Below are 16,097 nucleotides of genomic sequence, written 5' to 3'. Positions count from 1 at the left end.
TAGAGCAAGACCTCCGCTTTTTCCATGACAGTCCACCGCAAAACAACCTTTAAAACCCAATGGAGTCGACCATTTCTTGCATCGTGCCTCTCTTGTTTTTGTCTCACTCAAAAATAAGAGAGTTGGGCTCTTATCGGCTACAAGTCGCCGCAATTCCCGGAATGCTCGGGGGTTCCCAAGCCCTCGAACATTCCAAATTATAACATTCATAATGATCGGCGGGGTTGCTGAGCAACCGCCGCCAATTTATCCTTAACACTAGGTTCAATCCATCCCAACTTTACCTTTTTTTGCATTGGACTTGTGTGTTCATGTGATACACTGTCCTCCTCAGAGATATCAATATGTCTTTTAGTCATTGAAGGAGGAGTCTGTGTCTTGTCCATAATCCGATCCTTACCTACTTCTCGTGCCCTGCGTTTCCAGTGCTTTGCCCCACCTGCTGCTAGGCTTGGTAATATTGTGTTCTTACCATGTGGTTTTCCAAGGATTGGGGCAGGCTCATGGACCATCAATTGGGTTTGGTCCATATTACTCGTAGACTGTTTTGCCAATACAACAAGTGCCTGACTTTCTGATTCCATAATGTCCTTATCATTTTGCTCATGGTTTTCGGTATCAGCATTTGATGGACTATCCGGAGGTGTATAGGATGGTTTCTCAGCACCAGAAGAGCTTTTCCTGGAACCACCAATATGAGTGGATGCACGCAGCCAGATCCCAAAAGCAAGTGTGGTTCTATCAGCCTCCTTGTCATCGCAGTCTCGGATTGTATGCCCAAGTCGCCCACAGGCGTAGCAGAAATCTGGCAATCGCTCATAAACCAGTAGAACAATAATGTCTTCCTCTTCTCCCTGAGCTTTAATCCGAATGAATTTCATCAAAGGCTTCGTAATGTTAATTCTTACCCGAAGTCGCGCATAACGTCCCAAGAAGACGCCATTTTCCCCCGAATCCACTTCCTCCACTCTGCCAATGTGTCGCCCGACTTTGGTCAACAATTCTTCTTGCATAAAGGCTAGTGGAAGATTATGGCATTGCACCCAAATCTCTATTTCATCAAAAACCATATCAGTAGGATTTTGCCAACCCATTGGTGCCTTGAAAATCACCAGGCTTTTAAAGAAATTCCATGGCCCATCTGTCAGCGCCCTGTTCCTGTCTCTCTGGGATACAAAATCACAAACAAATGTGTTGTCTCCCATTGCCTCAATATGTACCTTCCTCGTCGCTTGGAGAATGCGTGGCATTTGCTGACGAAACGCTTCTCTGTTAATAGCTTTTGGTGATAGAATCTTTGCTACCAAACAATTGGCCAAGCGTTCCTGTCCAACTCGCATTTCTGAATCATCTAAGAAGATGGTGTCACTTTCCTTTGGAGCAGAGAGTTTCAACTCTGTAACCAGTCTAGAAATCTCATCCGGATCCATAACCTAGGTGATAACCCAACGTTCAATTCAAGGATGGTTGAATGAACGGATCAATCCCGCACAGCGCAGGTTCCCAGCCCTAAGAGTCGAAGAACCCTAGGTATCTCCATTAATAATATGTGATGCGTCGTTTTCTAAGTGATATTTTTTTTCATGTATACATAAATGAATATTTTTCAAATATATAAATATCAATGTTTTGAAAAGTGTAAAAAAAACACGAGTAAGAGCGAAACACGAAAAAAAACATTTGATATGAGCAAAAGCGTGAAAAAGCAGTCAACCTTGGTTCGACCACATTAAATGCGAAAAAAAGAGCAAGAAACTGATGCAAAAATTTTAGTTAATTTTAATTTTTTAATAAATTTCAAATAAATAAATTTTGAAAATATAAAATTTTTAAACAAAAAAGACGGTCTCACGGGTCGTACCTGTGAGACGGATCTCTTATTTGGGTCACCCATACAAAAGTATTATTTTTTATGCTAAAAGTATTACTTTTTATTGTGAATATGGGTAGGGTTGACCCGTCTCACAGATTATGATCCGTGAGACGGTCTCACATGAGACCTACTCAAATCCCTAAAGCACCCAAACAAAACCTACCCAAACCTTTTGTGTGTGCTTTTTATATCCTGTCCAAGTAAGGAACCATGACATATGTACAGGGAATAGATTTCATTATCAGTGTTTTTTCATGTGAAATCTCGCCCAAAATAAACTTGAGCTTATATAGCTTAAAGCTTGACGGTATGTTTCGGTATTCGTCGCGCTTTTTTAGAACCTTGATAAATATATCACTGCTGAAAAAAATGAGTTATAATATTTTAATGTTGAAAATAAGAAAGTTGAACGTTGAAAATAAGAATTGTAAATATTTAAAATTAATGTGTGATGATATGTGTAATGATATATTTATTTATGGATTATTTTCAAAAAAATTCTATAAATAGATCTCTCATTTATACAGAAAATCACGATTGAGCAATGAGAAAATTTCGTTATTTTTTTAAAGAAAGTAGAAATTCATCTAAACAATAGAACATAAATTGAAACAATGTGAAGTCTCACAAACCACCATATATAGTGTCAAATCACACAAGTCTAGGAGACAATCAAGAGCGTTCTGCGCAAGTCATCAAGTCGTACAATACTAGAAGCAAATCAAGAGTAATGAAGGCATAATAATACACAGCAAAGAAAACAATGTCGAAAGAAGAAGCCGTCCGAGCGAATTCAGACCCTTTAGGTAAGGTCATCTTCCTCTAGCTCTTTGGCCTTCAATGCTTCCTTCACTCGGAGGAGAAGCGTTGTTTTCCATGCATCCTGTATGAACAAAGTATGTCAAAGCTGTCGTTTTAAGTAAATTCTCCATTGGATGATAAAAGTTGACATGTAATACAGATCCATAAATTTGAAAAATGATTGGTTTACAAACAATGTAATAAAATATCAAGCCGAGTGGTAGACAAGTCTAAAGAGACAAAGTGATAGAGATTGACCAGTGACTTCACCATGATCATACTACGTGAAACGGATTTTTGGTGTGCATTTCAATGCTTAAGAATTCATACTTTAGGTTCTTCAACAAAGTGATAAATGAAGGAAAGAACGTCACCGACCTGAACATCCAACATTACAATTGAAGCTGAGTAATATTTTTAGTGATAATATTTATCATTTCCTCGTATTCCATAAAAAAAATTATGGTTCAGCCCACATCCCACAGAATACAAGCTTTTCAAACAAATGTTCTGGAGCTTTTTTTTTCGAGAGCACAAGTTTCAATTCCTGAAATGTATTTCCTTTACATGACATTAAGTTGAGATTGAATGCTTATTTCAAAATATTGGTTATCAAAAATACCAGATCAATATGCACATTTACATCCTGGATATTTTTACCAGAAATATCTTCTCAATTTCTTAAAGCATGAAACTATCCCGAGACCAAATCCATGAGCTCGAAATTTTTATGCAAGTGGCATCTAAATTTTTTTTCTTTCTTACCTTTTTTGCCTACCTTCATCACAAAACACAGTGGCATCTAAAGGCCAGACGACTATCAAATAAAACCAAAGGTTAATTTCTTGTTTAACAAACAACTTACACATTCTTACTAAAATAATATCACATATTGACACATGAAACCTAATGCATAGTCTGTTAAAATTAAACATAATGTAAGGGAGGATAAAAAATAAAATCTAATTCAATGTACACAACTGGCTCGAAGTTTAAAAAATGACTGATTTACAAACAATGCGTTAAAATATAAAGTCATGCCTCATGGAGAAATAATTTGAATCAGATTATCGACAAAGGTAGGCTTGTTGCAGAAGTTCAATTCACTATATAAGACTCCAAATCAAGTTTAAAAAATAACCAACAGACAATTCACTCACCAAACGAGTCATGCTGTCAAATTCCTTAATAGCACCAGTGAACTTCTCAGCATCTTCTTCATCAAGCGCAGCCGCTAAATCCTGTGATCACGTATAGCACTCATAATTACATGAACTTCTCATTAAAAAAACAGATAGATGCTGAAAAACAAAGCATAAATTACATGCTAGTAGCAATAACAAAAACAGAAGAAACATAATGATTTCCAAAGTTTTTTAACACGAGAAAAATCCATTTAACAGAAGGATTGGATATAGCCATCAAGATATGGAGAAGAAGAGTATAAAATAAAATGACATACTGCCAGCAATCTGTACTCGCGTGTTCCAGAAAATGTTGGATCCAAATCCTAAAAATAAAGAAAACAGATTAACATCATCAGCACATATTATATAACAGAGAGTTGGTTTGTGTACGTTGAAATGAATATACCTGGTATCGCTCTAATGCATTGTTGATTGCAACAACATCACCCTTGCAGAGCTGGCAAATGCCAGCATTAAGAAGGTGCCCTTTAACTCCATACTTCAACAAATTATTATTCAATGATTGCCGTCCTATGTCTTCATAAATCTCAATAGCCTTTTGATATCTGAGAAAAATGTTACCAATTATCATTTTGTCTACTTCCACCTGAACAAACTTTCAGACTGAAAGAGCATGATCAAACGGTGCCTGGGGTGGGGTTCCCTTTCATCTTGCATGTCCAACAGTCGCCAATAATTTACGCAAAACAAGGTTCATTAAATGGAGTGGAAACCAGCAGACACGCAACCAGAGATGCACCGATTAAGGATGAAAATAGCAACATATTTTGTCCATCTCCATGTAATAATGATTATCGATAGAGTACCAAACAGAGCTGTATTAAATTATGCCTCGATCGAAACAACTTGCATTAGCACCAGTAAGTTTTACAGAAAAAAAATATTAGCGATGTCATTATGATGAGAATATGGAGAAGACAACGATGAGATTGAGAAATAGTAAAATGGGTCTGTTAAATAAGAAGAGTGTCAATTGCGGAAATGCAAAATTTGGTTAACTCCTTATTTTGATAGAAGCCAAGGATGGATATCCATTAAAGTTACATTAATATTAGACACAAAGATAAATATAATTGACAATCTGAATCAGCAGGTACACACATTCAATCAAAAAGGAAAATGTACAGAATTATCAAAGACCCAAAATAGTGAATTTTTATGAAGCCCAAATAAGAAGAGAAAAGGAGAACTGAAGCCAGTGGTCCTAATATATATGTATGAAAGAACTCCCATTCGAGTAACATGAGACTATACAGAGATTGCAAGCAAACTCAACTGTTCCAGTCGCGCAGAAAATTCCGCAGTTTTTTGCCTGCACTGATTTGCAGCTGTGGACACCTCTTCACTTTGGAAGAGATCAGCGGCTTTCTCATAGTAAACAATAGCTTGTTCCAAGTTCTCTTCTTGCTCATACAACTCGGCTATTTCCTGGAGAAATAAAGAAGTATCAATCCAAGTTTTTAGATCACTTTGATCTTAGTTTGACCAGATTTGATAAATGTGATATTGTGACAGTTGATATTTCATAACAGTCAATGCGATTGTTGAGATATGTTGCGCGAAGCAGAAAAATCATTTTCTAACGATAAAGAACAGAACTTGATGATGAGAGAGGAATTTATGTCCATTATCACAAAAAAATGTAATAAAAGAAACAACTTTGGATATCACTAGATTGCTGGTACAGTATGTTTACCTTGTAATATCTGGCCGACATGTTAAGCCTCCCAATATCCAGAAATAAATTAACAGATTGCTGCAGGCATGATATCGAATCTAAAAAGTGTCCGAGATGAATTAGAGACAGAATATAAATGATTCTTATGACATCGAGAGAAATTAACGAGAACAAAGAAGCAGGGTCAACAACAGAGCAATTTATGAACATAAAAGACCAGGTTCACAAATGTAAGTCAATTATTCTCCATTAACAAATGTATAACAGGTCCTTCGTATCGAAAATAAAATGGCACCAAGAAGTGGAGGAAAACAAACCAGAAAGAAACTAACAAGTAAAGGTGCATATCTGCAGCAATGGCTTTAGGTTTGTTTCTTTACACCAAAACCTAAATTTATCATAACGAGTATCCAAACTTTCAAAACTTCAGAAAAGACATTTCTATGCCAATATATAAATAACTACAAAGCACAAAACAAATTCACATGTCGGCGACTAAATCTGCCAACATTAAAGGAAAAATAAGCAAACCTTTTATATTAGTCTTTTTGTAGCAATGAGCGGCATCAGCATATGCATTAGCAGCCTCATGCTTGCTATCCAACTACAAGCATAACAAACACAAGTATGAGATTTTAACTTTGATGTAGTCAAAGCGGGCCTGCCAGCCACACACAAAGCTTACCTTCAAGTAGCAATTAGCCAACTTTACATACACTGCACCAGCCTGATCCCCTGATTAAAAAAACATGTTCCAACATTAGCAACACGGACCACCCAAAACTAAAGTTAATGGAAATATTTTGAAGAGAAGCCGGTACTCGTACATTTCTTATCTTCACAAGAAGAGTTCTCCTAAATTTATTCGATACCTGAAGTTAATAAATTCAACTCCACCTAATGATGCTCATTACCCAAAAAAACTAAATGAAACAATCGGGTATTCATCCGTCACCAATTTAGAAATCAACTAGAATAAAAACAGACAAAACAGGAAAATCCTAAAAGTTAGAAGCAAATCAAGTTCATAACCAAGAGACGGTCAATATTTTATCAACATTCCCGATGTCACAATCAATTAAAAGCAGAAATAGGACAAAATAAGATCGGGCCCGATGAAACAAGCACAATCGGCCGATCGGAAAATACAGGAAAAATGAATTAGCATCATAAATTTCTAAAAATTTTACATGATTTCCCGAGCTTGTAGGCATTAGCGGCTTTATCGAATAAATCCGCGGCGTCTTCGTGTTTCGAGCTGAAAATGCCCCAGCCGCCGAGCTTCTTCTCGGCTTTCTTCTCAAATTCCTCGGCTCTAGCAATTTGATCCCCCATAGTCTTCACCCTTTTGTGTCCCTCACGCAAACGATGCTTTAGGTTTTGAATGAAAATTGGGGTGGAAATGAGAGAAAATTGGGCTGCCCATAGCTAATCAAGTTCATTTGATTTTTTTTTCTTTTTAAAATAATATAAAAATAAATTTGGGATAATTATATTTTTAGTATCTTTGTTATTATTTATTTGTACTTAAAAAATAATGGACATATAAATTTTAGAAATTTCTAGTGTCAATATAGAATTATCGTCAAAACTAAAAAAAAAATTTGTTGTATTAACCTCTTGAATAGAGGGTGAGAAGTCAAGATCAACCATATCTACATAGAACAAAACATGACATTTGTTTATTTGACTTCGGAAGCACTAAAATACCAACGAAGATACACAACTATTCAAACCCCTCCAGCAGATTTGTGTGAGACAGTCTCACATATCGTATTTTGTGAGAAAGATATCTTATTTGGCTCATTTATGAAAAAATATTATTTTTTATGCTAAGATTATTACTTTTTATTGTGAATATCAGTAGAGTTAACCCGTTTCATAGATAAAGATTCGTGAGACTGTCTCACAAAAGATCTACTCTAGATGAAATCATTGAAAAAAACAATATAATAATAAACTATTTGAGAAGAGCGGGTGACCCCTCACTTGTAACTAAAAATAAATAAAATTTTTGTAAATGCATTTTAAATACTTTCGTAATTTGTCTTTCAGATTATATATAATTTTACTTTCTTCTAGTATAACCGCACAAAATTTTATTTGTAACGACATATGAACACGAGATATTGCACTTATATATATATCAATTGGTAAGGCTTGTTGTGATTTTTAAAATCATAATTCCTATCAATTAATAATATTGAGATTGTTTAATTAATTTTAGACTAACTTATAATATCAAGAATAAAAAAAGAATTATAAATTGTGATTTTTTTTTACTCGAAAAAAAAGGAATGCAAAATTTGAAAACTGTTTCTGTTATTCAAGAATTTGTAGGTACAAGTAATTATTCATTCATTCATATGTCAAGAAGATTATTAATTTCATTCTTGGGATGTTTCTATTTTTTGAAATAACCATTTTCTTCGATTATAGTTTTCGAACACTGATTATGTGATCTCTGGGTATACCCAGCGTATTTTGTATTTTCTTTATTTACCATCTATGATATGTGTTCATATAAAAAAAAAAAGAAAAAAAGATTATTAATTTCAGTAGCCAGTTCCCTGATAGGCAAACATATGTATCAAAATGGATGAAACTTGAATATTAATTAATGTCCAGATTGCCTAGCAACATGCACAGTTTGAGTGGCGACGGAGAAAACTAGCTAAATATCGAACGCTCGATCACTGGAATCTGGAAAAATTGTTGATCGATAACCCATATTTAGAGAAAAGAAAAACGCATGAGCCACCTTGATATCGAACCGAGTAAAGAGGAGATGGATAATTAACTTGTTGAACACCCTCCTAGCTACAATCTTTTGATAGCCACTATCATGGAACGATTATCGGATCCGTCATGTGATATCTTGTGGGGCCCTTAGCTCCTAATCGTTATTATAACACAATCTGATTAGGGTTAAGTAATCACAGCAGAAAACGGGTTTAAAATTTCTTTTACGATGAGCCCAAAACATCTCTTCTAGATTTATAATACTAAAAATAGTATTTAATCTCAAATCATAAAACATGTCCACACGAAATCAAAACCAATCATATACAAACAACTCATATCCTCGGGACATGCCCCGGTATATAGATATATATACATATATACTGGGAACAAGACATAAACAAAACCTCAGCCCAAGCTTTGGCTCCCTCCAGAAGTACCCTCTCTGGCCTCCTGAAATCCTGGAGTACCTGCCATTGTCCACACACAAAGACAACAACAGCCCCCTTTGGGAGTGAGCAAAGCTCCGTTGGAACAACCAATCATATATACCACAGATATCTAAACAATGATATATGGTATGCAATGCATGTATGTCGTGGAGGTATCAGGTCAAATGCACATCCACTGAGCACATGTCAGAATCAATCGAATCGCTATCAAATCAAATCAATGCTCGAGCTGGCACACCGGCCGATATGGGAATACACATATGACAACGTCGTCGAAGCGTCGTCAATCCCACATCTCATATCCAATCATATGGGGCCACAATTGTCTATGCTTTACGGGTCATATAATACCGGCATAGCGATTGTGTTCACAAACCCCGGAATCCAATCAAATCATATCAGGGTATCCAAGGATCATAGCTCAACGTGCATGTCATGTATCGATGTATGCATAAAATGATGTGTGTTAACAAAACATTTATTTTGTACATCGATACTCAAATCTCAATGTCATGTATGCCACATCAAATCATCAAATAGGCACATAGACACGTATTCCAATCCAATTCCATTCAAATCAATCCAATCATATATCATATAATACAGATACCTGTCGTATGTTACCCGGTCGCAACATACCTCAACTCTTCGTTTCCAATTGATGCAGCTTGAAGATATCAATATAATACTCTATCTACATCAATAACACATTCATTTCATTCAATAATAACATTCAAATTCAATAATATAAGTTTCAAATATATTTTGAAACTTTGAAAATTCATATCAAATTCAAATCATAACATAATTCAATTCCGACTTCGAAACTTAGTTTCTTGTCAATTATTCTACCACATATATAACCGACACATAATTCTTCAATCTCAATCAAATGATTAAAATTCTCTAATTATAATAAATTGAGAATAATTTAAAATAACATCATTGTAATCATTTCTTCTTCGTTAAAATCATACACTATTCAACAATCTTCAATTCCAGTATGATTTAACAATTTATCGGATTTATTCCAAAAATCGACGAATTTCAAACATCACCAAAAATATAAAATTTATACCTCAAAACGAAGACCTCGTGTCAACGATCTCAGAACTAAAATCGGTTCGTCGATTGGATAAACCGATAAGTCGCACGATCGAAAAGAAAATCGAAAACTCTATTATTCCTTCTCTCGCCTTTCTCGGTCACTGCCATCAGGTAAATGAGATTCATTTCTTTTAAAATGAATCGAGTCCACCGCCTCAAAATTTTGATTTTCTTTTTTTTTTTATTAATATTATATTATATTATATTAATAAAATAATATAATATAATATAATATAATATATACTATTTAAAATTTTATCGCCGGTATACATCTTTGGACCAGTCAAACGATCCAATTTTCCAAAACTCAAAACATGAAATTCCATATCTTTGAGTTTTCTAGGTCATATCCAAATCTCAAATCATTTGGGCTTCATATGAAAAAGATATGTCACTATTTACCATTTTGCCCTTAAAATTAATTCATTATTTTTCAACTTATCTACGAAAATGCTATCAAAATAAATTGAATATTTTTCAACTTATTTGCCAAAATGCCATCAAAGCTATTTTAGTCTCGGGGTCTTACATTTCTCCCCCTCTTAAAAGATTTCGTCCTCGAAATCTCAAACATCTCTATATACATAACATTGGCAAACATATATATGTCACCAGTTATAGTACATATCAAAACTAAAATCAGTAAAAGGATCAGAATACATCGAATACAATGGAACAGATGGATGAGTATCAAATAAATGCGGATATGATTCTCGCATCTTGCTTTCCAACTCCCACGTTGATTTTTCAACACCATGTCTTGTCCATTGCACTCGTACCAGAGAAATCGATTTATTTCTCAATATCTTCTCCTTTCGATCCATAATGCGAACAGGTTGTTCAACATAGGAAAGAGAAGGATCCAGTTCAACCTCATCAGGTGCAAGTACATGTGATGGATCAGGTTCATATTTCCTCAACATAGAAACATGAAACACATCATGAATAGCAGATAAAGCTGGTGGCAATGCCAATCGATACGCAAGATCACCAACTCGATCGAGAATCTCGTATGGACCAACATATCGAGGAGATAACTTCTCTCGCATGCCGAATCAAACAGTGCCTCTAAAGGGAGATATTTTCAAAAACACTCTGTCACCTTTCTGGAATTCCAAGGGTCGTCTTCGCTTATTTGCATAACTCGTTTGACGATCCTGAGCAGCTTTCATCCGCTGCCGAATCAACTGAACCTTATCATTCATTTCCTGTATCATTTCAGGTCCAGTCAATTGTTTCTCACCAATTTCATCCCAGAATAACGGTGATCTACATCGTCTCCCGTATAAAGCTTCAAACGGTGCCATACCGATACTCGTCTGAAAGCTATTATTATAAGAAAATTCAACTAATGGTAAGGCATCTTGCCATCCCATTCTGAAGTCCATCACAACAGCACGCAACATATCCTCTAACGTTTGAATCGTACGCTCGGTTTGGCCATCAGTTTGAGGATGATAAGCAGTACTCATAGCCAAACGCGTACCCATCGCTTCCTGAAAACTACCCCAGAATTTAGAAGCAAATCTGGGATCACGATCAGATACAATCGAGACTGGCACCCCGTGCAGTCTCACAACATTCTCAATGTATAAACGGGTCATTCTCTTATAAGAATAAGTCCGTTCATACGGAATAAAATGTGCATATTTCGAAAGCCGATCAATAATCACCCAAATAGCATCACAGCCCTTGGGCGAACGAGGTAAATGAGTCACAAAATCCATAGCAATATGCTCCCAATTCCATTTTGGGATTTCAAGACTATGGAGCAATCCTCCCGGTTTCATTCTCTTGGCTTTCACTTGCTGGCAGACAAGACATTTCGAAATAAATTCAGCAATGTCCTTCTTCATACGTCTCCACCAGAATTGAGGTCTCAATGTCACTGTATTTGCTACAATGCGCTTCTCGAAGAAGGGCAGATCTCAAATCAGAGTCATCAGGAACTACCAGCCGACCATTAAGTCGTAAAGAACCATCAGAAGAAATCTGAAATCCAGACTGATGTCCAGCAGATACCAGTTCTTTCGACTTTTGGATCTGAGCATCGCTTCGTTGGGCCTTTCGTATTTTCGATATCAAATTCGGCTCAATTTGCAATGCTGAGACAGTGACAGAATTCCAATTCGAGTGAAAAGTCCAACCAGAAGTACATATATCATCATGTACCTTGGCGACACTAACAGAAGCTAGAACAGAATCATGAACTTTATGGCTCAGGGCATCCGCAGTAACATTCACCGATCCAGGGTGATATTGAATCTCACAATCAAAATCTTTCAGGAGATCCATCCACCTGCGTTGCCTCATATTCAAATCAGATTGAGAAAAGAGATATTTCAGACTCTTATGGTCCGAATAAATAACAAACTTTTCTCCATACAAATAATGGCGCCAAATCTTCAAAGCGAACACAATGGCGGCCAATTCGAGATCATGAACAGGATAACGAGTTTCATGGGATTTCAATTGACGAAACGCATAAGCAACCACTTTGCTATGTTGCATCAGAACACAGCCCAAACCTTTACCAGACGCATCTGTACACACCACAAATCCTCCGGTACCTGAGGGAATAGTAAGCACAGGTGCTGTGGTCAATCTCGTCTTCAATTCAAGAAAACTAGCTTCACATTCATCTGACCAAATGAATCGCTGATTCTTCTGTGTCAGTTGAGTAATAGGTTTAGCTATCTTCGAAAATCCTTCAATAAAACGACGATAATATCCAGCTAAACCCATGAAGCTACGGATCTCAGGAACATTCGTAGGTCTTGGCCAATTCAATACAGCTTCGACCTTCGAAGGATCAACAGATATGCCATGTCTCGAAATGACGTGGCCCAAAAATACCACTTTGTCCATCCAGAATTCGCATTTGGACAATTTGGCATACAAATGACTAGTACGAAGAGTTTGAAGTACCAGTCTCAGATGTTCAGCATGCTCCTTTTTCGATTTCGAATACACAAGAATATCATCAATGAAAACAATAACGAATCGGTCTAGATAATCACGGAAGACACGATTCATTAAATCCATAAAGATAGCAGGAGCATTCGTAAGACCAAAAGGCATAACCAGGAATTCATAATGGCCATACCTCGTACGAAAAGCAGTCTTGGGCACATCTTCGTCTGGAACTCGTACTTGATGATACCCAGAACGAAGATCAATCTTCGAGTATACAGAAGTACCTTGAAGCTGATCAAACAAATCATCAATACGCGGAAGTGGGTACTTGTTTTTCACAGTAGCCCGATTCAGCTGTCTATAGTCGATGCACATTCGCATCGTACCTTCTTTCTTTCGAACAAATAAAACTGGAGCTCCCCAAGGTGATACACTCGGTCGAATATATCCCTTATCGAGAAGATCCTGTAATTTTTCTTTCAATTCTTTCAGTTCCAATGGTGCCATGCGGTAGGGAGCTTTAGATATAAGCGCAGTCCCCGGCACAAGATCAATACCAAATTCAACTTCTCGATGAGGAGGAAAATCAGGAATCTCATCGGGAAATACATCCGGAAATTCTTTCGCAACAGGAATCTCAGATAAAGAAGACTCCTTCTTCGAAATATCAATAGCGTAGATAAGAAACCCTCATCTCCGCTATTCAACAATCGAGACATCTCCAAGGAAGATACCAATGGAATTTTGGCTTGGGAACCCTTGCCATAAAAATTCCACTTGGGTCCATCAATCGGTCGAAATCGAACCACTCCGTGACAACAATCAACAGTAGCTCGATTCGTCGTCAAAATATCCATGCCAACAATACAATCAAAATCGTGCATTGGGAGGACAATCAGATTCAGAAATATCACATTATCCTCATATATCAATACACAATTATGCACAACTTTCTCAGACAATATAATCTTCCCTGCTGGCGTGGCTATCGACAAAGTATCATACAACGGAGTACACTCAATATCGTGAGATGCAACAAATGCATGAGATATGAATGAATGAGATGCTCCTGTATCAAATAAAATACGTGCAGGATAATCGCAAAGCATGCAAATACCTGCAATCACACCACCAGGAGCTTCTCTCGCCTGATCTTCAGTCATGGCATACACTCTCACTTGAGGAGGAACTTGGGCACTCTGACCACCCGGTCCTCGATATCGTGGGGCACTCGACTGCTGAAAAGATGGAACAGGAACAGCAGGTCTCGTCATACTAGGGCCACCTCTAAATCCTGGCTGGGGTTGAGCAGAAGTCGTACCCCTGTTCGGACATACTCGAGAGAAATGGCCTTCCTGCCCACATTGATAACAAGTACCAAACATACCTCGACACTGCTCGATAGTATGTTTGCCTCCACAAAGACTACAGTAGGGAGCTATCACAGGACTCCCTCGCTGTGATCCACTAGAGCTCGAAGAAGACGAAGAAGCAGATCCAGTCTTCTTGAACTTCTTACCCCTCGGTCGCAAAGTAGGCTGCTGAGCTGACACCGGTGGTGGAGGAGTATACTGTGGACCTCCCCGCCTAAGTCCAGCCTCGGCTGCCTTGGCTCGTTCAACTGCCTCTGCGTAGCTGGTAGGCAATCCCGAAACAACATATGTATACAAGACAGGATGTAAACCATTTACAAACCTGTTATATTTTGCCCTCGCATTCCCAGCCACGTGAGGTGCATACTTCAATAACGTAGAAAATTTCGAAGCATACTCTGCAACAGTCATCGTTCCCTGCTGCAGATTATTGAATTCATTCTCCTGAGCAGTATAATAGGAAGGAGGAGAATACTGCTCCAAAAACTGGGCCTTGAAGACATCCCATGTGACTTCAGTCCCGGCCTCTTTCAATCCAATCTCAGCGGCTTCCCACCAAGATTTAGCTCGGTCCTTCAACTGATAGAGAGCAAGTTTCAGTCTCCGAGCCGTGGAATACTCAACAATATTAAACAAGTGCTCGATATCCTTTAGCCAGGCCTCAGCTCTTTCAGCACTCTCAGTGCCAAAGAACTTCGGTGGTTTCAGATCCTGGAATCGAGCCATCACAACATCCATGGACAATCCTTCAAATTGCCCAACAATCCTCTCAGTACTGCTACTCGCAGTTTCATTTGTGTGATCCATCTACAAATCAAAGATGAATATCACAATTTCATATCAATTTATAATCTCATCATCTCATATCATCAATCTCATCAGATACTTACTCAAATCAAATCACATAAGAGCAAGTAATACAAATAAGTCAAACACATACGCACAATTCATTTGTGCCTATTCAAGTGTACACAAGACTCAACAGAGCATTCCCAGCTATGCTCTGATACCACTATGTTGTGGGGCCCTTAGCTCCTAATCGTTATTATAACACAATCTGATTAGGGTTAAGTAATCACAGCGGAAAACGGGTTTAAAATTTCTTTTACGATGAGCCCAAAACATCTCTTCTAGATTTATAATACTAAAAATAGTATTTAATCTCAAATCATAAAACATGCCCACACGAAATCAAAACCAATCATATACAAACAACTCATATCCTCGGGACATGCCCCGGTATATAGATACATATACATATATACTGGGAACAAGACATAAACAAAACCTCAGCCCAAGCTTTGGCTCCCTCCAGAAGTACCCTCTCTGGCCTCCTGAAATCCTGGAGTACCTGCCATTGTCCACACACAAAGACAACAAAAGCCCCCTTTGGGGGTGAGCAAAGCTCCGTATGGAACAACCAATCATATATACCACAGATATCTAAACAATGATATATGGTATGCAATGCATGTATGTCGTGGAGGTATCAGGTCAAATGCCCATCCACTGAGCACATGTCAGAATCAATCGAATCGCTATCAAATCAAATCAATGCTCGAGCTGGCACACCGGCCGATATGGGAATACACATATGACAACGTCGACGAAGCGTCGTCAATCCCACATCTCATATCCAATCATATGGGGCCACAATTGTCTATGCTTTACGGGTCATATAATACCGGCATAGCGATTGTGTTCACAAACCCCGGAATCCAATCAAATCATATCAGGGTATCCAAGGATCATAGTTCAACGTGCATGTCATGTATCGATGTATGCATAAAATGATGTGTGTTAACAAAACATTTATTTTGTACATCGATACTCAAATCTCAATGTCATGTATGCCACATCAAATCATCAAATAGGCACATAGACACGTATTCCAATCCAATTCCAATCAAATCAATCCAATCATATATCATATAATACAGATACCTG

General features: G+C 37.4%; 1 protein-coding gene across 1 annotated transcript; it reads right to left on the bottom strand.

Annotated features, from left to right (window-relative positions):
* Positions 1 to 2,455: 2,455 nt before the first annotated feature.
* On the bottom strand, positions 2,456 to 6,986 carry LOC140808475 (alpha-soluble NSF attachment protein-like). The gene is made up of 9 exons (XM_073165632.1): positions 6,751 to 6,986; positions 6,246 to 6,295; positions 6,092 to 6,164; positions 5,579 to 5,658; positions 5,159 to 5,310; positions 4,268 to 4,427; positions 4,137 to 4,184; positions 3,835 to 3,915; positions 2,456 to 2,756 (listed from the first exon to the last, which is right to left on the bottom strand). The coding sequence occupies exons 1-9, from the start codon at positions 6,893 to 6,895 to the stop codon at positions 2,676 to 2,678; spliced, it is 870 nt and encodes a 289-aa protein (XP_073021733.1). The 5' UTR covers positions 6,896 to 6,986; the 3' UTR covers positions 2,456 to 2,675.
* Between the last annotated feature and the right edge of the window lie 9,111 nt (positions 6,987 to 16,097).

This window comes from Primulina eburnea, chromosome 12 (assembly GCF_022965805.1).
Source record: "Primulina eburnea isolate SZY01 chromosome 12, ASM2296580v1, whole genome shotgun sequence".
NCBI classification, from domain to species: domain Eukaryota; kingdom Viridiplantae; phylum Streptophyta; class Magnoliopsida; order Lamiales; family Gesneriaceae; genus Primulina; species Primulina eburnea.
The sequence above is the reverse complement of the archived record's forward strand: the minus strand, read 5'-3'. Positions and strand labels throughout refer to the sequence as shown.

Bases quoted from the DNA above. Each gene is read 5' to 3' on its own strand.
- LOC140808475 (XM_073165632.1), bottom strand. From the start codon at position 6,895: ATGGGGGATCAAATTGCTAGAGCCGAGGAATTTGAGAAGAAAGCCGAG. The intron at 6,165-6,245 runs GTAAGCTTTGTG...TTATGCTTGTAG, and splicing joins TGGCTAATTGCTACTTGAAG to TTGGATAGCAAGCATGAGGC. The intron at 2,757-3,834 runs GTGAGTGAATTG...TTGTTCATACAG, and splicing joins TTGACAGCATGACTCGTTTG to GATGCATGGAAAACAACGCT.